We start from the raw sequence: 23,997 nt of genomic DNA on the forward strand, positions 1-23,997 counted from the left end.
GTAAAAAGCCCTGAAACAGAGGGTCCCTCCTCAGAAATGAGATCAGATTGGCATGGTGAACCGTGTTTTCCGTTTCTCAAGTTCCTTGTCATGATTATGTATATAGATATTTGATTTTTCATTGCCAGCTAATTAAAAATTATTTGAAGAAAAAACTTGCTACAGCTTTTTGAAAAGGTTTTTCTGCCTTGGCTTGAGGCCAAGCATTTGGCTAAACTTGGTTGTGTTTTTAACAAACACATATATTTTCAAAAATGGGCTTAAAGCAGGCTTGCTGATTTCAGTCATAACTATTGAGCCATGACTGGTTTCATAAAGCTGTAAGGACCAAACTTACGTAGACTAAAGCAAGGATGCCAAATATATGGCCCAAATGGAGCCCACCTGTTTGTTTATGCAGGCAGCCTCACATACTCAGATTGTGCAGAATCTAAGCTTTAATTTTCAGAAACAAGTAACTTTCTAGCCCTCCTGGCTCCACAGATAAACTTGGTTCACATTGGGAAGGGTACCTGATGCAACATCTGCCTGAGTGTGCGGACAGCCTGAAACCAATGACTCCGAGGTGTGAACTCCCCTGTGCCCTGTTAATCTCATTGGAGCATCAACTGTAAAGCCCAGCAATGACACTTCATTGTCAGCATGACGCATTCCGTTACTGGGCAGTTTAGCGGCTGGAACAGGAAAGTGGGAGTGAATCTCATGGGACTTGGGAATTGCTGCAGGCATGGAAATGCAGAAGGAAGAACAGAGCAGACTTTCACAGGCAGGGAGGAGGAATGAAGCAGAGAGAGGATAGATGGGAACAAATTAAAGCGCAGAGCCAAAAGAGCAATGGCCTAAAGGGGGGCAGATCATACACACACACACCCCCGGAGTGACAGTGAATGAGACAATAAGGGGAATGTGGATAATTCATCACATGAAGACTGATCTTCATGCAAACTTCCCAGTGCCGTCAGTGAGGAACCTGCTGTGAATCTGAGGGTATAAAGTCCTGAATTCAGATGCCGGCCAACAGACCATAATTAAACGTGGAATCCAGTGCTCTCCTCGCCAGGTGTCTGATGCTCCAGGACTAGGGCTGGACTCACTAACCCAGTCACTGGGGCTCTTCCATTGTCAACTCCTCACTTCACAGGACCAAATTTCACATCAGGAATTTTGTCTTTCTTCCTTCTGTTTGTGCTACAATCCATCTAGCCTCTCCTGCAGAATCTGTCTGTGAAACTGACAGTGAACGAGTAACTGTAACCAAGTTGCCTAGTACATGAGTTCTCAGCCCTTTTTTAGGCAGCTGGTGAGGGGGCCGTACAGCACACTGGCACAAAACCGAGAGCTTCTCTGTTCAATTGCACTGGGCCTCACAGTGAGCTATTACCTTCCTCTTAGCATCCCTGGGACCAGCAGCGGTTTCCGTGACATGCCTATAAGCCGGAGCCCAGGAGCACCAGGACCAGAGATATGTAGATCCCCACCCCCTGCAGATACGTCAGTACTCCGACAGAAGCAGTTTAACTTCACACTTGTCAGTCACGCCCTGGGCCTGCACTCTCAAGTCTTCCTTGAATTCAAGTTTATACCCGTTCTTCCCTCCTTCCAGCCTCTCCAGCCCTCTCCCATCCTACTGCCTCTTCCCAACAGCAGGTGAGACTGGATTTCCATGGCTCCATTCGTCTCCTCTGCCTCCACCCTCTGGGCTTCATGTGGATTCAAGCAATGACGTCTGGAGCAGGGAGCGTCTCTTAATGTAGGCTGGGTTTGAATTTTGCGTGCGAAATTAAAGACTGTACTGCAGGGCAAAACTGACCAAACCCTGAGGATTTCGTAGCCTGGACACCTGTAACTGTGCCAGGTGTGTGCGCTGAGGCTGGGGCAGCAGCAAGTTAACAAAGAGCAGAGTCACAAGGGATGCACGGGTGGGTGTGCAGGGGGCAAATCTACCTAGTGTGTGATCCTCTTCCTCTGCTATGTCAGCTCAGTGGAACTAGTGAGTCAGTGGTGATTGGATGCAGAAAACAAGGTGGATTGTACTCAACCACTCTGGCGAACTAGATCATTCTTTAATCAGCAGCAGTACATCTCAGCACGCCTGAGGATATTTTGTTTTTTTCCCATTGTTGGTTTGTTAAGTCCTCAAAATACGTAGGTCCTTGTAATTCCCTGCGGCCACACTTTGTGATGCAGATATTAAGGGAAGGAAGAAGGATACTTAGCAGTGTCTTGGGCATGACGCCATCACGCACTGTTGTGATATGAGTCAGGGCAGGAAAATAGTGAGAAATAGAGGTTGAAAAAGAGATTCTTCCTGAACAAATGCAAGCTAATATGTCGGGGGAGGGGGAAACTGCACCAAAACAAAAATCCGATGGGAGGAGAAAAACGGAAACGCTAACTGACCCATGAGTGACAGCAAACAGCGAAATGGATAGCAGCTTGCTATGAGTGTGGCCGAAAAGTCCATACAATTCTGGGCTGCAAATGCAGAAGCATCATGCTGCAGAGCGGGGAGGAGAATCCCTCACTAGAAAATACCAAGGAGCCTGCTTCTATGCTACTGCATACAACTCCAGGGCCTCCGGTATAGGGATGAGCCAAGTGCTTCTCGTTAAGTACAAACTCGTACTGAACCCCACTCAAATCTCTGTATCATGCGCGGGACTATTCTGGCCACACTGTTAGCAGGAAGGACAGGACCTTTCCCCAGAGAACCACTCTCCTGACACTCCCAGCCCTTATCCAAGTCGAAACTTTGAACAGTTTTAGGTTCAACCATCATTACTCCTCAGCAACCGATAAATCCTGAAACTGGAAAGAATTCAGGAACGATTAAGGGGCAATTTCTGAGAAAAATATATTGATGTGTACACAGAGTATAGCTAAATGGTGACCAAGGATGGGGCATCACTGGGTAACAGCATTTGAAATCTGTAAATCCCAAGGTGGGAGAGGAGGCGTTTAGGGTAGGGCAGCAAAGTATGTGAATGGAAATATTGAGCAAAGGAAGCCACTTAACCGCAACTTGGTGCATTAGTGTATTGGTGCTCTTCCCCGACTGCCATGCTTTCATGGATTGTGGTTACATGCTATGATTGTGATTGACTAGAGCACTGCTCTCGGGAGACTTTTGACTGGATCTAAGCACAAGACGAGAATGAGGGAGATGGCTTTTAAAGTGTGGAGTAGTGTAAAAGAATCTAATCCTGTGTCTAATTAGAAAGAAGAGTAAATCACTGAAGGAATGTAAGTGTCTTCATTTTTCTTTTTTATTATATTTAACAGTGAGACAGGAAGCTGTTGTCCTGACAGTTTGATGATGTAGGGTACGATAGAAAGCAAATCCCATTTGAATGCATGCAACAAATTATCACTGCAGTTTTCTTTCTAAGGCAGCTCTTGCCTTCTCATGCATTCAAATGAATTCTGCTTTCTCTGTCCTAGTCCGCTTCGTCAGACAGGAATGTCTTCTGTAGAGGATCTTTAAAATGGCAGCTGCCCATGGGGGACCATTCATGGTTAAGGATCCATCTTCCCTTTTGAAAGTGCAGTGTGTGTAAAATCCATACCAAGAAAATATATATTGTTTTATATACTTAAATTGAGAGGGAGGATGGTCTTCTGGGGACTGGGAGACAGGATAACTAGTTTCTCTTCTTAGCTCTGTTACAGTCTGTCTCCTTCAGCAAGTCATTTAACTTTCCTATACCATAATTTTGCCATCTGTACAATAACGATAGTGTTATACTTACCTACCTCACATGGGAGTCGAGGGTTAGTTAGTTAATTTTGCCAAGCACTTCACGCTCCTCGAGGGGAGGTGCTATATAATTATAAAGTAGCATGTAAATTCTTATTTAATAAATATTTGGTTGCAAGGGATTGTAACTCATTACTGCAGTTTTCCTTCAGTGTCACCTATTCCCATTCCAGAAGGCTCTTTTTGTTGTGATTTCTAAGCACTCCTGAAAAGCAATTTGTCAGTTGCAAGTGGGTTGGGCCAGGGAGCAAAGGCCAGGAAGATGCCTGAAGAGGAAGCCGTGTCATTATGCAAGTCAGAAAGGAGATAATGAACCTGAAAGGCACGTTCTGTGAACCGTATGTGCTGATTATGGGGATCTGCATGGGGAATGAGGACCACGTGCAGTCCTGTTGAGTTGCTGGACAAAGCATCTGGCTGCCTGAGGCAGCTGGATGTCTCAGACACTGTGAGTTTACACCTCGTGCATCGGGCATTGCTCAGCGAGAAGCTATTCTGCATGAAATGTGACAAGGGAAATCAAAACACACTTGAGTCCAATAAGCTACTGTCCCTCAGCTCCCTCCTTGCTTAAACTCACAGAGCTCTCCCTAAGCGCCAAACACTCAAAGTCAGATAACAAGAGGGATGTTGCAAAGGAGTTGGGCTGTGTTCTAGAAGTTGGTAGTTTCTAATCGAGTGCTGGAGACAGGAACTGAAGCCTGGAGATGGGGGAAAACATAGCATGGGAAAGCAGGGTAGTGTAGCAAAAAGTCAAATGGTTCTGCATCCTAAGAATTGCTTCTAGCCGGAGAAGCATGTTCCTAGTGTACCCAGGGAATTCTGTGTTACTGTCACCGAGCTTCTAAGCCAGCCTAGCAAAAGAAAACATATTAATGAGGAGCACAGAAATGGGTGGCAAGGGAATTCTCTCAGCTAAGTGCCAGCGGGTTTGGCTCAGAGCTTCCCAAGAGACTCAAAATTGCTACTAGGGGTGTGAGGGAGGAGAAGTGTGTTACTCTGCTGAGGCTTGGGAATGCCAACGTTCGCAGAGCCGTCAAGGGTGTGGCTGGGTACCGGCTTGTAAAATGTGGATGATGGAGTGGTCAAAGTGTGCCCAACTGCAGCTCTCGTATAACCCCCATTGGTGAGTTTGCAAACAGCACCAATAGGAGATCGGGGGGTCAGCTGGCACAAAGCCATCAACAAAACCTGGATAAAACCCCAAGCGAGGAAGTGTCACACAAGGCGGGCAGCAGAACGTAGTGCACTAAAAGCAACAAAACCCAGCCCGGCCAGAGTCAGAGGTGATGAAGTATGGTGCGAGGCCAGGGAAGGGACTGTGAGGAAAATCCCAGGCCCTGAGCTGCTGGGAAATGCCACGCAGTGAAACACGTGTTGTGGAAGGTGATGGGAAGGCCATGGACAAAGATTTTGAACCCTGCCAAGCAGAAGTCTGTCATTTGTACATAATGCACTTAAAAACTGACCTTTCATGGAGCTGAGCCCAGCTGCGTGGGTGGTTACAGCTGAAGAGGGGCTAAAACAGGCATTTGGGGGGATTGTCAAAGGGGAGCGAGGGTGCAATGAGAGACTCCCCGTGGGGCCTTTGAAATTTCCCCCCCAGGCCAGTAGGTGTCTTTGCAGTGACTGTGACGGGCTCTGGGTTGGGCCTTCGCTCCAGCCATGATGGACATGGTATAAATGCTCAAGTGGACAGAATCTGCTCTCCGGTCCTGGGCACCGCTGCTGCCTCAGATTCCCACCTGCACAAACGTTACCTCACTGGGGTGCAGGAAGGTAGAAATGGATTGTTCCAAAGAGAAGAGACAGTTCCTACCATAAAAGCCCCAGCGTGGGGTTGGGGTGAGGGGGACTCTCCTGCTAAGCTGGCATTCCTCATGCAGCAGAATCCCTGCTCTCCCAGCTCTGGGATGCTTTGGAATGACGGAAGAGCTTTGTACAAACGGACATGGAGCAGGACGTTCCCAGAGGCATGCAAATGGTCGTCAGCTTTTTTTTTTTCCCCCCAATTAAAAATACAAAATCCCCCCCACCAGATCCGCCACCTTTCGCTGTGGTTTTGGCCAGAGCTGCAGAAAGGTGCATGTGATGTCCCCCTGTAGTGGCGCTCTCCTTTCTCCCTCACTGAATCGATTTAATCTCCCAATGGCAGTTTGAGCTTTTTCGTAGAGACGGAGAATTTGTCGATACAAAAAACAGGATTTGTCCCAAAATTGTAAAGAAGGTTCCTCAAAACATCCTGTTCTCTCCTTTTTAAAAAATTTTAAATTTCAGGTTCTTTAAATAAACCTCATTCATGAAGTTCTCCCCTTGTCCCCTTTTTGTCATACTCTCCCTCCCACCCACCATCTTTGTTACTGATCAGGAGTGTGGTAGTGGATCTCCCTCCATTCCACCTCTGCTTGGGATTTGAACCTCTTTCCCAGTCCTTGTCGAGCTGCTGTGTTATCCAGTCATTTTGTTTGGTATGAAATCATTTTCCAACAGGCTGTGAAATAAATGCATGCACTCCCTTGGACGACGCTCCAGAAGAGATGTTTCCTCCGGCTGCCCTTCTAAATTGTAACATGGTTGCTGCAAGGGTAAAATTAAAACCCTGGGAAGGAAAGACGTCTTCCTCTTCTTCCAGGTATTTTCGTGCTAATTGGTCTTCTGAAAAACTGTGAAATAAAGAGAGTCTTAGTACAGCCTCTACAAATTAAATTACGTCCCCTCCCGCTCTTGTGTGGTTCCATTGAGGCCAGCTCGGTCCTTGGGGGAGTTGGAGTGTTGTGAGGTCAGCGCACCTGTGGCCTAGCACAGCAGTGGTGTAAATGGTGCTGACTTTGTGGATTGGTTTATGTTTGGAAGCACTTTGGGCTGGATCCCCAAGAATGCAGATTCATGTCTGAATCGCTGCACTTCTGCCTCATGTACACGTTTCCATTCTTCTAAACCATTGGCCTCAATCTTTACCAGACCATGCCCTCATCTTACAGCCCCCCTAAAATTGTGGGCTCCCCCTCTCTTGCAGGCACAAGAGAAGGTGTTTACAACCACTGAAACCTGGGTGCAGCCCACAGGTGGAGAAAGTAGGTTCTAAGCTGTTTGTTACAATGCATTCCTCCAATTTCCAGCACAGCTCCCAGGGGATTCTGGGGTTTTTCACAGGGCCACCGGTGCATTGTGGGATGGCTGTCTGAGCTATTTCAGCCTGTAGTGTCCACAATGGCACAGAAACATTCAGGCTAGATTGGTATTTAGCACTGCAGTCTCATCCTAGTGGTATTTCACACACGTACGTGTCCCTTGCATGTGGGCACACTGTGTTTTTCAGGTATGCTGCTAGGGACTAGCTGGTGGGCCCAGGCGCGGAGGTGCCATGGTGCTCGTGCGCCAGCTGGCCAGTGGGGGAAGAGGGAAATTACCTGTGAAATTGAGCGAACAGTACAGCACAATGATGAGGAGTCCCAGGACAATGGAGACTATGCTGAGCAACCTGGCCATGCGCCCGAGTCGCCGAGCCCCATCCATGTCCCCCTGCTGTCCGCTGTTCCTTGACTGGCAGAAAGGAAGACACAAACAAGCGCTTGTCAGTGGTTGTGGTTCCAGCTCAGTGGCTGCTTTGTGTCTGTCATCAGCCTTAACCCATGCAAAAGGAGAGCTGCTCTGTTAGCAGCTGGGTCTAGACAACTGCATTAGGATCACCTGGTATGAGTGTCCTGACTTGCAATCCAAGTTTGTCAGCAGTCTTCAGTAGCTTCTGAAGCTCAACTGCCCTGAAAAGTCCTGGCTGGCATGTGTGTTCTGCTCCTCTGAACAGGACGGAAGTTAGACCAGAGCAAGGGAGGTGTGTAATTGTCTAGGTGTGTGTCTAACAAATACAGCCCATAGGGGCTATGAGGCTTAACATGACCACAGCCAGCGGAGATTCTGCTTTGATTCAAAGGGAAGGGTCCTGTGTTTTTAGGAGCTTCAATCCCCAATGTGATTCGCTTAGACAACTCTGGGACAGTGGGGCCATTGCACTTAGGGGCCACCTCTAAGGGAATCACAGTCACCACCCTCCAGAAATTTACATAATTGAAAACACACACCTGGGTTTAACCCCACCCCCACTTCCGCTGCTGAGAGAGGAGCAGCAGACTGCAGTCTCCATAGCCGTGCACTGTCTCTGCCGCCTACACTGCAGCTGTGCAACATGGGCCAAAGTGGGAAATTTTTGTAATATTTTGGATGCCTCTGTGTGCCTCAGTTTCCCCTTGTATGTTGCATTGCTAACCAGTGGGTGCGAAAGAATGAAGAGTGCTCTTGGGGCAGCGCAGGAGACGTGGCAAGGGTGTCACCTAGCTAGCAGGGTGGACCAAACAGGTCATTAAAAGACAGGCCGGGGTTGACTCCTATCAATGGAAAGTCCATGAAGACAGTGAAAACCTCAGTGGCCAGAACACTAACACCTAGCCCCCAATAAGCCAGAGGCAGGAGGTTTCCCCTCCCCTTGGCAGGGGAGCTGAGCAGAGGCCATCTTGAGAAGTAAGGACTGAGAGGTGACAGGAAGGGGATAATGGTTGACTCTGGGGAGAGGCCCAGCCGCTCTCACCTTGGCCTGAGAAAGGGGGCAGAGAGAGCCTGGAATGGAGGCCAGAGCAGGTTGACTTGCGAGTTGCTCTGGCTTGGCCAGATGGACTATGTCTTAACCTTTATTTCTCTGTGCTAACCGAAGGACGTCCGACACTGTGTCCCAGCTGCCTAAGAAACCTAGCTGTGTTCTCACAAGGCTCCTCGGTGTCACTGGAAATCCTTGCGGGGGCACACCGGTCCCTGCAGAGCGTACACATCTCTCACTAGCCGCCTGCTTCAGTTGGACTTCCTGGGCAGAGCTCCTGACGTACAGCAGGAGGGCAGGAGCCCAGAGGCTCAGTCTCCGAGGCTGGAGGCCCACCCTGAAGGAAGAGTGGGAGCCCTTGGTGGGGACGGTCTGCCCCACAGACGCAAGATTACGTGTTACTGGTGCTGCCTGCATGTGAACAGTGAATGGGCTTTAACTTAACGCTCGGGAACTGCTGGGCTTCATCTCGCTTTAGAGCAGTGGTTTTCAGCCTGTGGTCCGTGGAGACCTGGGACGCCACAGACTATCTAAGATTTCCAAAGGGGGTTGCACCTCTATTCGAAATTTTGTAGATGTCTGCAAACGAAAAAGGGTTGGAAACCACTGCTTTGGAGTATGCTCCAGCACTCTGCCTCTCTGCTGGACTCCCCATCTCTGTGCTGACCTCCCCGGGCCACGCGGCAGCTGTGCGCTGCATGAACTCCGCCGGCAGCGATGGTTGCTCCCGTGCTGGCAGCAGGGAGGGAGGGAGGGAACGGCCACCCCAGCTTCTCCACTCTGCTGCTTGATTGATCTCTGAATGCAGTCTGCCAGAGGGCGGCCCCCGCCTTGTAACTAAACCTGCTGGTTCCCAGGGTACAGCAGGGGTGGGGGGAGTCCCGGGGAGGTGCCTGGAAACTCCTCTATAGGGATCATTCATAAAGGCTGCACAGAGATTGAATGGGGGCTGCCTCGTCCCACCCCAGCTTTGTCCCACTGCCGGCCTGCCGTAGCACCTTAATGGGAGCCTGGAGGGTGCTGCCAGTTTGTATAAGTAGAGCAGGTTGCAGCAGCTCCCGTCTTTAGGGGGAGCGGCAGCTCGGAGACGACAGGCCCCAGCACTGTCTGAAGCTGGCAGAGAGCTGGGGGGTGGGCGTGTTATGGTTCCTGTGGAGCTGCCTCTCCCGAGTCTGGTCCCCCTGCCTGGCAGCAGAGCGGCCGTGGCCCTGGCTGGCTTTCCCAGGGGCTCCTCTAGCACGTGCGTACGGGAGAGGGATGACCCCCGCCAGCCACGGAAGCTGCTCTGCTCGCGCACAGAACAGCTGCAGCCTGGGTAGCGGCAGGGCAGGCCTCCCTCGTGTCCTGCCCCTGCTGAGGCTCCGGGAGGAGTGACGTCATTGGGGGGCTGAACCGGAGGGCTGCCTGCCCCGCTAAAACTCCAGGGCCCCCTCCAGAGCTCGGGGAGCAGCGACTACAAGGGAACAGCTGTCAGCTGGGTCCCTGCCTGGAATTGACCCCAGAGCTAGTGGGGAAAGGCTCCATACTGGATAGCAATGCACGGACAGTGACGAGCAATGTCTTGGTAAAGTCGGACACCCTGCAGCTCCCACAGTACTCTGGCTAGCGCCCTGGGGTCTCCTTCGTGGCTGCTTAACCACCACATTGTGCTCTGCAAAGCTGCGGACCAGAGAACTCCACCTGTACTAACTGCGCTCCGAGGCCTGAGTGCCAAGCAAAGGACCGGCCAGACCACATGTAACCCACAGTACAATTAGATGCAGCTTTAGCCTTCAGAATCAGTGACCGATTAAGCAATTTCCTTGTTATCTTCCCCTTGTAATCAGCAATAATCTGGTTTCCAAGTAAAAACACGAGGGCCAAAATTGGGTCATCCCTGGTGAGGGAACCAGGTTACTGCTGCTTGAAGAGAGTGCAAGGGCCATGTTCCTGCTTCTCGGCTGCAGGGCCTGGGCATGCGAGGCAAGGAACAGAGGCTTGGCATTTAGCGGAGGGCCAGGCACTTGGGAGAGCAAAGATGTCACTACGATCAGGCTACTCAGGGAGCTCAGCATGAACGACGAGTGCAGTGGCGAGCCAGGAGGGCACCTCCAGGGCCAAGGAAGATGTTGGCTGCTCAGCAGAAGCCCTGTTTTCAGTGTGTACCCCATCTTTCCCCAAAGCAAACCAATCCCCTGAAACCCTACCTGATGCCTCTTGTTTCTGGGAAATTTTGAGAAAAAATCAGATAAGGAATTTCAGAGCCTGGTGTTTAGAAAAGTCCCCCTTGTTGGGAGGTGTGGGAGGCCTGGGGACGTGTTAAAGGGGTGCAGAGGCCTTTGGGGGCACAGAGGTGAAATCCTGGCCCTACTGACAGTAAGGCGAGTTCTGCCAGGGAGGCCAGGCTCTCGCAGGCTTTTACCCACAGTACAAAAGTTAAACATTTGGAATTTTCTAGCTGTAAAATATAAGCGTTTCCATTATCCACGGCACCCGATGGTGGAACATGGAGGAATCGCAGTCCAGTGGTTAGGGCGCTGGCCTAGGACTTTGGAGACCTCTGCTCTGCCACAGACACCTGCGTGACCTGGGGCAAGTCGCGTCGGGGGCATGTAGAGCACAGACCCTGCCCGCCCAGCTGGCCCGGGTAGAAACAGCAGAGTGGGTGGCAAGGCACAGCTTAGGCAGGTAGAACACAAACCCACCCGAATCCTAGATGGCTCTCTGCATGCCCAAGCACGGCCTCCTCCCTCAGCACGGCTCTTTTTAGTAGTGTCGTGTCCCGCTGCTGGAGCCATTCCCCCCCTGCCAGCGCCTACACACCAGCGCATGGATGCAGCCCCCCTCTCACTGTGGCGTGTAGCTACACACGCAACATGCGGCCGCAAGCGTAGCCAAGGCCGAGTCTGCCTGTGCTCACTTCCCCGTCTATAACGGGGGGATACTAGCAGAGCCCAGCCTCACACGAGGGGTGTGACAATAAACCCATTCGACTGGGAAGCGCTTTGAGGTCTGCCGATAAGAGCTAGAGTTTTTACTGTTATTATATTCCATGCAACTGTAACTTGGCTGCACATGCGCCCCTCCCACGAACATGCTAGGATCTTCAGGAGGAGAGCCCTGATTTAGAAGATCTGTCAGAGTGGGGCTCCCCTCCTACAGACCCTGTGCACCAGCCTGATTTACGTTTTTGCACTCATTTAAAAAGGAGATGGGGGAATTCTAGACAAAAACGTAAAAGAGGTAAGATTGAAAGCATGAGTTTCAATAGAGTCCAAAGATCACGCTTTCCTTCCAACTTCTGCTCCTTTAAAAAAACCAGACAAACCCCCCCTTGTGAAAATATCCAGCAATTAACCATTAAGAGGTCCAGCAAGTCTCCCACTGCCATATAAGCCAGCATCACGCTTGATCATCCCACCTAACCCTAACCATTCACCCTTAAAGTTTGCAAAAATCTATGCAAAAATCAAACTAACAAATGACTAGACGATCCAAGCCCATTTCCTATCCAAGGTTCTGTTGCCAATATACGGTGTCGCTAAACACTACTAATGGTTACTTCATTAGTCACTACAAAAACAACAAAGGTGATGACCAAAGATATGTGACTTGCTACACAATAGATTTAAAACAGTAAAAATACAACTTGCAAGGTCTGCATAGACCTACATCACCATATAAGCACCCCATTTCATAACCCTAATCAATCAGTCATTCCAATTCCAGTCAGACAAATATTCTTCTGCTCCAGCAGCCCAGCACACTCGAGGAGAACGTACAGAACTCCGACATAACCTAACGCAGCCTGGATCTTCTTCCTTTCAGAAGCCGGATTGCACACGGAATAGAGGATATCTAAAATCAACAGTATGCATCCAACAGCCTATTTGCATTACTGAGCAGAAGGTGGCAAAATTAAATCAGGTGGGATGTCAGCGTGCGATGGATTATAGGGCAGTAGCGGGACTGGCTGAATCCCTTAACTGTTCGTTGACAGATTTTTAACATTTGGGATTTTTAAAGGCACAGATTTTTGTAACAAATGTGTAATTTGGGGGGGAAGGTGTATGTTGGACTCCAGAGAAACACGCTTGCATTGGTCTATACGTTCCCTAGCAAAACACAAACAAGGAGTGAAGTCCATCACTACAGCTTCTGGATCCTTTTTCTCTAAGCTCCTCTTGAAAAGTTATGAAAAATACACAAGCATTCACATGGAATGTTCTGTGAGCATTTATCGCTGTCCATATATTACTCATTGGGATGGAAGGGTTTGATTGTAACTGATAAATGTCAGTAATCGTGGATTTCACTTTCCACATAAAAACATGAGTAATTTGTGTCCGTTAATCAATGTTTGCAGAGAGGAAGTTTGTTAAAATGTAAGAACCTCTTGAGGACTAATCAGAGTGTGTGGTAGTAGCTGTAGCTGGGAGTTTAGTGTTAAAAACTAACCACTGTGAAATGGTGAATGACTATGTCGGAATGCACTGTGAATCGTGACTTTATGTTGACTAAATAATTAGCATGTGACTCTTTTTGAAACATGCTAGTGGGAACATTTTAGGAGATAAAACCAGCAACATCATCAGTGGAATCCTTCCAAGTTGTTCTCTAACGATAACACTTATTACAGTTACAAAGTGCTGCGCATTAATTGCACTGAGCCTCACTATATTCCCTCTGTAGTTCCAGTTGGCTGGGGCATTCGTCTTCATTTCTCTGACCCTGCTACTTGAGTGGTGCTGTGCGCTGTTAAACAGCCTCTGTGCCCACCTCTGCCCAGAGGGAGCGGCACGTTAGTGCTAGGGGGAAGAGGTTTCCTGCATGTGTGTTTGCCAGAAGCTGGGAATGGGTGACGGGATGGATCACTTGATGATTACCTGTTCTGTTCATTCCCTCTGGGGCACCTGGCATTGGCCACTGTTGGAAGACAGGATACTGGGCTAGATGGACTCTTGGTCTGACCCAGTCTGGCCATTCTTATGTTCTTATGTGTAGTGTGTGAAGAGATCTGGGTCCTGGAGATACTCTCTAGAGATAGAGTAGCGCCTTAAAGTGGAAAAAAGCAGCCCAGCCCCTGACCGTCCCTGGGGTTTTACCAGTGAGCACTGCGTAACATCAGGGGCTGTTTGGTTGCATCCTGTTGCGAGGGGCTGAATGAGGCAACAAGAACAGAGAGCATTTGCTCTTTCCAATGCAGCCTCTCCCAGGATTGGGCCCTGAATGCCTTCCCCTTGTTTGGAGAAACTTACGGTTGGTTTGCACCATAGGAGCAGCAGGAGAGGGGGTAAGAGAGAGCCCGGAGTGTTCCTTGGGGCATCTCTCTGTGTGTCTAGCCGACTAAGTGCTTCCAGTCATATCCTGGGCTCTGATGCACACAGGCTCTTCTGTTTTGGACGACTGAGCTGTCGCAAAGATTCTCTCCTTTCCTCTCTCTGTCTCTTGGTCCATGCTCATTCATGCATGTTCCCAGTAGAAGGGGTGGCGGGGGGGGGAGGGGGAACCCTGCACTGGCAATTGGCAGCGAGGCTGGTCCCCAACGGTTCCATCTCCATTTGTGTGTGTTAGCTCTGCTCTCTGAAATGGGAGGGCTGAAAGGAACTGAAACCGATTAACGCAGGCCCAGGTCAGCATCACCAAAGCCAGTCCTCAGCTTTGTCAAACAGGGAGACTGAAAAAGATGCACTCAGGTGTCTATGCAGCCAGGCCAGAAGTGACTCATTCCATGAGATCACTCTGGGAGAGGAAGGGGGAGATGGGCAGATGATGTTTCTGCTGACCACAGGACCTGCTGGACCTGAGTGCAGCATTTGAAAGGTGATTTATGAGCCTAACTCCAAAGGCATTCCAATGCTTTCTTCTCTGTTTGCTGCTCAGTGCTAGGAAGAGGCCTGGTGCGAAAAAGCACTGACTTCACGGAAAATATAAGAGTGCAAGCCCCCACAACAACTGGAGAAAAGTCATCGGGCTGTAAGCATGCCCGCCAGCCGCCACTATGGCTGCAAGCAGTCTGGAGCGTGCCCCCAAGGGGAGCTGGTCCCGAGTGCCTAAAGCCTCTGGAGAGCCTGGTTCCTGCCATATCTCTAGCTACTCCTGGGGGAATTCTGCGCCACTTCACATACGCAGAATTTATGTCCCCCGCAGATTTCTTTGCTTCCCTGCAGAAAAACGACTTTCTGACAAGGAAGCAAAGGGAAGCTGCAAGAGCAGCCCTGCACCACTCCTTAGCAGAGCAGGTTCATTGTTTCAGGCACCCAGAGCAGCCAGCAGAGAGGTAAATCACTGCAGGGCTGGGGACACCCCAGCTAGTGGCTCTAACCCTGAGCTGGGATTGGCTGCTAGTCCTGGCTGGGCTGGAGGCAAAAGAAGATGGGACGACTTCTTCCCCTATAAGGAGTGGCTGGAGCTGTGACAGACCCACCCCCAGAAACCTCCCCCAGCTGCAGGAAGCTCAGCATCCTCCCCTGCTTCTTGCCCCCATTGCTCCTCAGCTGTGGCGGGGGGGAAGGGGTCACTGTATGGGGAGCTGCTCCCCCATCCACCCAACCCCTGTGCATCCGAATCTCCCATACTCAGACACCACTGCCAAGCCTCACCCTGTACACCCAGAACCCCCCCTAGTCCTCCATACCCAAACCCCACCCCATTGAATCTCAACCTCTGCATCTGGAGCCCCCTGCACCCAGACCCCCTGCCTCCGGACCCCCATCTCTGCACCCAGACCACCCCGCACTGAGCTCTCTGCACTCAAACCCCCACCCTGATGAGCCCCCTCCCCCGCACCACCGAGCCCTCACATCCAAACCTCCATGCCAATGACCCCCCACCCCACCAAGCCCCACTGCCCCAGACCCCCCTTCTGAGACCCCCACACCCAGACTCATCCGCTGAGCCCCAACCACCTTCACCTGGAAAGCCCTGCAGTGTCCCATTGCCCCTGTACCTAGAACCCCCCCAACAAGCCTCTGTGCATCCAGATCCCCCCACACCTAGACCCCCTACTGAGCTGCCTGCCCCCAGATTGTCCCACACAGAATCCTCGCACCCCACACCTGATATTCCCCCCACTGAGCCCCTCCACACTTGGACCTGCCTGGTTGAGCCTGCCCACCCACACCTGGCCCAGGCGGGCAGGGCCCCAGGGAGTTTCTGGGGCAGGCCCAGGCCTTGTGCTGTGTCAGGGTCAGGTGTAGCCTCACTGCTGAGTCTGTGTCCCCGGGGTGGGGAAGCTGCAGGGTGATCTCCCACCTTCGTGCAGCCAGTGGCCTGTGCTCCCCACTGCCATGCTGGAGCCTCTGCATTTAGTTATTGACAAATAAAATGTGCAGAATTTTAAAATATTGTGCGCAGAATTTTTAGGTGCAGAATGGCCTCAGGAGTATCTCTAGCCCTGCTGGACATGCGCTCAGCCAAGTTTTATGTGCTTGATCAAGCAAACGTCTGGGTGTTCACACCTCGCTGGCCACAGCGAGCCAATTCATCCCTCACGAAAGCCAGTGAAACTTCCATTGAAGCCACCGGGAACTGTGCCTGCTTGTACCAGGGCTATACTGAACGTGAGCTCTCCATGCTGAGCAGTCTTCTCCTCCCTCAGGACTCAACCAGATCTGGGCACTTCACTACGTGATGCCGGGTGCAACGCCATCCACCGTGCTCCCTCTGGCTGGGACAACGCTCCTCAGCGGACGACGAGTGTTTGGCTGTGATATGTTCCTGCGTCCCTTGCACGTACCAAGGTACATACGCCCCATTGCACTTACGTCTAGGGATGGGCAACTTCCTAACTTTCCTCTTCGGTTCCTCCCCCACTCCAACGGGGCGGGTGTTTGACATCAGAGCCCCATCACCGCCGCATAGAACTGCTGCGGAACCCAGAAGGAAGAGTGTGGAGCTACTTTACACAAGGCTCAGCCGGCGGAGGGATACCTGGGAGTTATGTGGCTCATGGCTGTGTGTGTGGAGCAAGACTCCACTATCCCACAGAGCCAAATGAGGTGAGTCCATCTTCGCCCACATCCTGGCTAAGCAGGCTCTCCACTGCGCACCTGACGCCTGCTGGCTTCTGCAAAGAGCCCGCTTCCTCTTCCAGACGGAGGCCTGTCTCTGCGGAGGGCTTGTCTCTAGTCCTGACACCACGTCCCTCTCTACATCTGGATCGGCTTCCGGGGAACCGCTGACTGCACGTTCCCCGCGGTGCGTTTCTGTGCAGTAAGCAGCGGGCTGGAGCTCCGGGGCTGCTGCCTTCCCTGAGCTGATTTTTCAAAGGGGAGATTTGCCCGTATTGCACAATTAAAAGGATAAAAGGGGCCCATGGGTGGTTCCTTCCTCCAGACTAATTGGGGCGGTGCAAATTGGAACCCGAGGTGTGCGTGTTGAGCCACCCGTGTGCACGGAGGGGCGGGAGAATTGTTAGCTATGCTCTGCCCTGTTCTCACACTGGCTAATTCTGCCCCGGAATGTGGGAATTGCGTCAGTCTCCGTGAAGAGCTCCAGATGCCATCAGCTCCTTGCAAATACCTGAGCCCAGCAACTGGCCCGGGAAGCCGTAGAAAGGGACTGATGAAGTCCCACTTTCTATTTTGGGGGGTAAGTTTGGCTGTTTGTGGATCAGGAGGAAATAGGCTCTTTTCAGTTTTAGGGATTGTTGTTATTTACCAGTAAAATCCCTAAACTGACCTTGTTGGAGGCAATCTGGACTAGTGCTTAGTGTAAGAGATCAGGCATAAAGCCTCCTGGGTTCTAGTCCCAGCTCTGTCAAAGTCGCTGGGTATCACTTTCTCTCTGGGTCAGGGGGATAATGTACTTCCCTACTTCAGAGGGCGTGTAGATGAGGATTAATGAGTTGCTGATTCAGAAGCTCTGCGGGTGCTGAGTATTCAGGGGAGAAGATACTGACTTAACTCCCTGGGCAGCATGGTGCTTCAAGAGTTAATGTTTGCAAAGAGCCTTTTAGAGCTTCAGCTGAAAGATGCACTGGAAGAGCAAAGTAGGCATTCATAAAACAGAATGTGCTCCCGGCCCGCCTCTGGTCCGTAGGCCAGGCTCCATGCTGCTTGGCAGCGTTCTCCCAGGGAAAGCCACGTGGGAGGAGAATGGACTGGGGGAGCAGGAGCCATGAGTTGAAAAAAAAAATAAATGAAGGAAAAAAACGGGCCACTTTTATTCTATAGTTATTTGAACAAAAGGCTCCTGTTTAATCTCTCAGCGCTTGAACAGAAACTGCTGGAGCTCTGATTCTGCTCTGGTAACTCGCCTGGCAGTGGTGCACCCACACAGCAGCTAACAAACAGACGGGAGGAAAGACCAGGTGTGAGAATTATTATTGTTGTTACCATAATATGAGACCTATTAAATAACAACCAGGACCCCACTGTGCTGGTGGTATCCAGACCCCTGAAGGCACACGACCCCTGCCCTGCGAAGCAGATGGGGTGGAAGGGGTCATGAACATGCCAGTAAAAGGCTGTGGGCATCATGTCTTCCCAGTGCAGGAGCCTGTGCTGACTCCCTTACTGGTGTCGGCGTTAGTTGGAACTGGTTGGTGGAGGGGGATCAGGCATCGTCCGTAAGGCGATATTTTCCAGAAAGGCTTTGGTTTGGGATGGGCTGCTTTTAGTGGAGAAATGTCGCCGTAGCCCCAAAGCCGACGCTGTGGGGAGGAATGACTTGTAGATTTTTAGTGGTCTTCTCTGAACATGCAGGCTATAAGCCCAGAGCATTGGCCTGACATGGCTAGTCGGTGGGAAGACAGCACAAATCCATTGAAACAAACTGATCTCAAGCCTGCCTGAGCCAAATCTGGACCCTAGATGTAGGACAAACAGCCCCAGGGTCCCCTGTCGGTGAGCACAACAGCCGGCCCTGTGGTTTTTGTCCTGACTGTAACTGAACCCTTGCCCCTGCCCGTCCAGTGCTAGTTCACTGCCTCTCGTGGGTGGAAAGCATGACCAGTCTCAGCAGCATTGTCCCCAAGGCCCACCTGGAATGGACGCGGGTCATGCTCTGCCACCTTTCGGTGTCACCTAGGGTGAGGAATGAACGGGCCCTGCTCCCAGGGGCTCATCAAGCCACTACTTTATCCTCAAAAAGAAAAGGAGGACTTGTGGTACCTTAGAGACTAACCAATTTATTTGAGCATAAGCTTTCGTGAGCTACAGCTCACTTCATCCGATGCATCACGAAAGCTTATGCTCAAATAAATTGGTTACGTGCCACAAGTACTCCTTTTCTTTTTGCGAATACAGACTAACACGGCTGCTACTCTGAAACCTACTTTATCCTGTCAGCCTTTTTTTTTTATTATTATTCTTTTAAAATAACTTGCTTTTTCTAACTGCTCCAGCTGCAGAGGAGGCTGGTATGGAACTCTCTGAGTGAACTAGCAAAGCTGGTTTGAAAGGGGTCCTGGCTTGCTCTTCGTCAGAGCCCCCTCCGGCCCTACCTCAAATCACTGTCCCCTTCTCTGCCCTCCCACTGCTGCTCCTCTGTGGGAGCCTGGGCCTGCCTGGATTCTCTTACCCTCCTCTGCTTTCCGCACAGCCAGGGTGCTTCGGCAGGGCTCTAGCCTGTGCTCCAGGATGGTTTAGCCCTGGGGAGGTTTGTGTGTCCCTGAGTCCCTTGCATTTCTCCCGCCCCCCCACACCTCCAGCCCCTTCCCGGAGGCACCCCCAGCTCCGGGGGAACAAACTGTTCTGAACTGGGCAGGATACAAAGGATTCCAGGTTCCCTTCGGGTCTGTAGCTGGGGAGCCCTGGCTGAGGGACATCCCCAGCCAGGGCACCCCCAGTCACTTCAGCAGCAGGGCCTGCCCCAGCCCTGCCCAGGGCACCCCAGCCCAGCCGCGCGTGGGGCGAGCGGTTGTGGGAAGGGACCGACCTCCTTCCAGGGGGTGCTGTGACCCCCCCTTCAGACAGCGACGGGTTCCCTTCTGCCGCCTGTCCCCTCCCCAGCCCCAGAGCCTCCCTCCCTGGGGCTCCAGAGAGGCTTGTCCCGCTCCGAGCTCTGGGGCCGGGCCCCGCTGGCGGCCCCGTGGGGCTCCGCCTCCCCCGCTACCCAAGTTCCTCAGAGCCTCCCCGGGCTGAACAACCCCCCGCCGCAGCGCTGCCGGCCTCTGCCCCCGGCGCTGCCCAGCGGGACGCAGCTAGCCGCGTGTGGCGCATCCGCAGGCGGGGTGGCCGGGGGCGCACCGCGGGAGCCGCCCCGGGAGGGGCCGGGCGCGGGGTCCTGCTGGTTTTGCCGAGTGCCGGGGAGGGAAGCGCCCCGAGGCCGGGCAGTGCCGGGGGGCCGCCGGGGCTCCCCTCTCCGGGGCGCGCAGGGGAAGTGCCCGGTCCGTGCAGCCAGGGCGCGGCAGCCAGCGCATCGCCCCAGCGGCTTGTCCAGCCCGGGCTGCTGGGCGCAGCGCGCTCGGTTGGAAGGGAAAAGCGGGGCGCGGAGTTTAGAAGCGTCCCCTCAAGCTTGTGGGGCGGGGGGGCAGAGATGGTGGCTGGCGCCCCAGGACCCCGGAGAGGAGTGTGTGGGGGGAGGTGTCTGGGCGCCCCAGGACCCAGGAGAGGAGGGGGGGTGTCTGGGCGCCCCAGGACCCAGGAGAGGAGTGGGGGGGGGTGTGGGCGCCCCAGAACCCCGGAGAGGGGGGCGGGTGTCTGGGCGCCCCAGGACCCCGGAGAGGGGGGCGGTGGCTGGGCGCCCCAGGACCCCGGAGAGGAGGGGGGGTGTCTGGGCGCCCCAGGACCCCGGAGAGGAGGGTGGGGTCTGGGCGCCCCAGGACCCCGGAGAGGAGTGGGGGGGGGTGTGGGCGCCCCAGAACCCCGGAGAGGGGGGCGGGTGTCTGGGCGCCCCAGGACCCCGGAGAGGGGGGCGGTGGCTGGGCGCCCCAGGACCCCGGAGAGGAGGGGGGGTGTCTGGGCGCCCCAGGACCCAGGAGAGGAGGGGGGGTGTCTGGGCGCCCCAGGACCCAGGAGAGGAGGGGGGTCTGGGCGCCCCAGGACCCAGGAGAGGAGGGGGGGTGTCTGGGCGCCCCAGGACCCCGGAGAGGAGGGTGGGGTCTGGGCGCCCCAGGACCCCGGAGAGGAGGGGGGGTGTCTGGGCGCCCCAGGACCCAGGAGAGGAGGGGGGTCTGGGCGCCCCAGGACCCCGGAGAGGAGTGGGGGGGGGTGTGGGCGCCCCAGAACCCCGGAGAGGGGGGCGGGTGTCTGGGCGCCCCAGGACCCCGGAGAGGGGGGCGGTGGCTGGGCGCCCCAGGACCCCGGAGAGGAGGGGGGGTGTCTGGGCGCCCCAGGACCCCGGAGAGGAGGGGGGGTCTGGGCGCCCCAGAACCCCGGAGAGGAGTGTGTGGGGGGAGGTGTCTGGGCGCCCCAGGACCCCGGAGGGGGGGGGTCTGGGCGCCCCAGGACCCCGGAGAGGAGGGGGGGTCTGGGCGCCCCAGGACCCCGGAGAGGGGCGGGTGTCTGGGCGCCCCAGGACCCCGGAGAGGAGGGGGGGGTCTGGGCGCCCCAGGACCCCGGAGAGGGGGGCGGGTGTCTGGGCGCCCCAGGACCCCGGAGAGGAGGGGGGGTCTGGGCGCCCCAGGACCCCGGAGAGGAGTGGGGGGGGGTGTCTGGGCGCCCCAGGACCCCGGAGAGGGGGGCGGGTGGCTGGGCGCCCCAGGACCCCGGAGAGGAGTGGGGGGCGTGTCTGGGCGCCCCAGGACCCCGGAGAGGAGGGGCGGGTGGCTGGGCGCCCCAGGACCCCGGAGAGGGGGGCGGTGGCTGGGCGCCCCAGGACCCCGGAGAGGGGGGCGGGTGTCTGGGCGCCCCAGGACCCCGGAGAGGAGTGTGTGGGGGGAGGTGGCTGGGCGCCCCAGGACCCCGGAGAGGGGGGAGGTGGCTGGGCGCCCCAGGACCCCGGAGAGGGGGGCGGGTGTCTGGGCGCCCCAGGACCCCGGAGAGGGGGGCGGGTGTCTGGGCGCCCCAGGACCCCGGAGAGGAGGGGGTGTCTGGGCGCCCCAGGACCCCGGAGAGGGGGGCGGTGGCTGGGCGCCCCAGGACCCCCCGGGCGGGCGTTCAGCACTTACCATGATGGAAAAGACCAAGGCCACGATGTTGATGGGCCAGACGGGGCAGAAGCAGGAGAAGATGGCCAGCACCAGGTAATCCAGCGGCCGGCCCTGCTCCTGGGCACTGGTGGTGGCGGTGGAGGATGCCCGCCCCAGGCTGATCCGGGAGGGCGAGTGCGGGGCCGTCTCCAGGTGCCCGGCGGACACAGCCTTGTAGGGCAGGCTGTGGCCGTTCTGCTCCGTCTCCAGCGACTTGTCGCTGGCCAGGGTCCCCGAGAAGGACTTGGAGCCCCGGACCCCCTTCTCGCCCTTGCCCTCGCTGGCGAAGAGCAGCTGCTCCGTCTCCTGGCAGCCCGCGGGCAGGGCCGGGCCCCCCAGCGCCTTCTCGAACTGCGCCTCGCTCTTGATGGCCATGGCTCGCGGCTCGCTCCTGCGCCCGGCTAGATCGCCATGCCCGGCGGGCGGGGCGGGCCAGGCAGCGGGCAGCTGCCCCGCGGGGCGCTCGGGCTGCGGAGGCTGGGCAAAGCGCTGTAGCCCGGCCAGCCGGAGGGGTCCCCCTGCTCCGCCCCAGGCAGGGCTGCCCTGCCCTGCTCTCGCTCGCTGTCCTGCGGGGGAGCCTCCTTCCTGGAGCGCTGGGGTGTGAGATCCCCTCCTGGCCCTGCCCTCCCACCACAGCGTGGCCCCTTTCTGCGAGGGCGGCTCCCGCTGGGGTGGGGCCAGCTGTGCCCCTGCCCACATCGCCAGGGAGGACCGCGCTGGAAATCGGCCTGAGCCAGAGAGTGGCAGCCCCCGGGCAATTGAGTTTTGCCAGCCCCTAAGGGGGGGTCACTGGATCCTAGTGATGGAGCTGCCCTCCGTGTTTGCAGTGCGGTAGCTGCGCGGGGCGCAGGATGTGAGAGAGACCGGGGGGGCAGGTAACAGCCTTTATTGGCCCAACTTCTGCTGGTGAGAGAGAAGCTTTCCAGGGACACCCAGTGCCGCAGAAGAGATGGGGGGGGGGGGCTCCAAAGCTGATCCCTCTCACCGGCAGAAGCTGGGAAATGAAAGCTGACACAGTTAGGCCGGGCCCCAGGGAGGCTGCCATGTATGTCTAGGGTGTGAAGGAGCAGGGTGTGTGTCACCGAGTGTGGGGGAGTCGGGGGCCTGCACCCCTCTTCCTGGGATTCACAGAAGGTTTATTGGACAACAGGAACACAGTCCAAAACAGAGCTTGTGGGTACCACCAGGACCCCTCAGTTCTGGGGGAGCAGGGAGCTCAGACCCCAGCCCTGGGGTTCCCTGCGTTCCTCCACCCAGCCCCAAACTGAAACTAAAACTCCCCCCACCCCGCCCCCAGCAGGCTCCCTCCTGCAGCCTCTGTCCACATTCCCCGGCATTGGTGTTACCTTCCCCTCCCCCTCCTGGCTCAGGTTACAGGCTCTCAGGTCTCCCATCCCCAGTGCAACTTCCCTGCCACATTCCCAGGTCAACACTCCCCCCGCCCTGGTGCGTCACAGTGTGTATTTGGCAGGCAGACACATGTACCTTACATCCCCGTGATGCCCACGGGAGTCTCGGTTATGCACGCAGGAGCGTGGTGGAGAAGGTGGATGCTAAAGGAGGGGAAGGGCTCCACCAGCCACTTCCTCAGCTGGAGGGTTGCACCCACTAACATGTGCAGAGCCGGTGATGGGCCCAGGGCACGTCCTGAGCCCTCCCCATTGGCCAGGAGCTCTCTTTCCATAGGGGTCACTGGTGTCCAGCCAGCTCCCTCTCCTGTCGGTGGGCACAGCAAACAGTAGCTGTGCCAGCGGGTGCCAAGTGAGCCCATCAGTTCGTCTTTGCATGCTGCTGTTGATTTATGCTGAGACCGCCCGTTAGGGTTGTTGAGCTTGGAGGGTTGTTGACCGAACTGTGTCAGGATTAACATAACGGATGGGTTTCCCGTTAGCTGAGCAGCTTTGAACATGAAGGAAACGCTGCTGGAGCCAGCCTGTTGTCCAGTGCAATTTGTGCTTTATTAAATGCCTCCTCGAGCAGAAGCACTGGGGCAGATGCTGTGGGACGCAGGGGGGCAGGTTCAGAAACACTTCCCACTAAAATAGGCTTTAGAAGCTTCAGATGGCAGCCAGGAAGCGTCACTCTGCAGGGCGGGCAGCTGGCATGTGGCAGGGCACCAGGAAGCACCATGCCTCCGTGGCATGTGCTAGTGCTTCCTTGGAAAAAGGCTCAAAGATGCTGGACAAAATTGTAGAAATTTTAACTAACAATTGGTGGCTGTTAAGGCTAGAAGGGACCTTGTGGTCACCTAGTCTGGACCCCCCTCCCCCCCCAGCCATTTCTGCAGCAAGCTCAGTAACTTGTGTTTGTACTATAACATCTCCTTCAGAAAGACCTTTGGTCTTGATTTACAGATTTGAGACCAGGGTGAATCCCACCGCCATGGCTTGGTAAATTGTTTGGGGTTAATTACCCTCACTGTGAAAAATGTGGACTTCCTTTCCAGCTGGAATGTGACAAGAGCCTTTGTCTGCTAGCCCCAGCTATCCTCTTCCCACCTACAGACTTACAGCCTGTGATCAAGTCACCTCTAAACCATCTCGGTGAGAAGCTAAAGCAATTGAGCCCCCACGTAACATCCATGCCTAAAACACAGGC

The 23,997-nt window shown here is 54.7% G+C and overlaps 1 protein-coding gene across 1 annotated transcript; it reads right to left on the reverse strand.

Moving 5' to 3' along the window:
• Positions 1-3,272: 3,272 nt before the first annotated feature.
• TRARG1 (trafficking regulator of GLUT4 (SLC2A4) 1) lies at positions 3,273-22,241 on the reverse strand. Its single transcript, XM_037880795.2, has 3 exons — positions 21,379-22,241; positions 7,168-7,300; positions 3,273-6,420 (listed from the first exon to the last, which is right to left on the reverse strand). The coding sequence occupies exons 1-3, from the start codon at positions 22,096-22,098 to the stop codon at positions 6,401-6,403; spliced, it is 873 nt and encodes a 290-aa protein (XP_037736723.2). The 5' UTR covers positions 22,099-22,241; the 3' UTR covers positions 3,273-6,400.
• Between the last annotated feature and the right edge of the window lie 1,756 nt (positions 22,242-23,997).

This window comes from Chelonia mydas, chromosome 17 (genome assembly GCF_015237465.2).
Source record: "Chelonia mydas isolate rCheMyd1 chromosome 17, rCheMyd1.pri.v2, whole genome shotgun sequence".
Taxonomy (NCBI): Eukaryota; Metazoa; Chordata; order Testudines; family Cheloniidae; genus Chelonia; species Chelonia mydas.

Bases quoted from the DNA above. Each gene is read 5' to 3' on its own strand.
- TRARG1 (XM_037880795.2), bottom strand. From the start codon at position 22,098: ATGTGGGCAGGGGCACAGCTGGCCCCACCCCAGCGGGAGCCGCCCTCG. The intron at 7,301-21,378 runs GTAAGTGCTGAA...CCTTTCTGCCAG, and splicing joins CCTTGGTCTTTTCCATCATG to TCAAGGAACAGCGGACAGCA. The intron at 6,421-7,167 runs GTAATTTCCCTC...TTTATTTCACAG, and splicing joins CTGTTCGCTCAATTTCACAG to TTTTTCAGAAGACCAATTAG.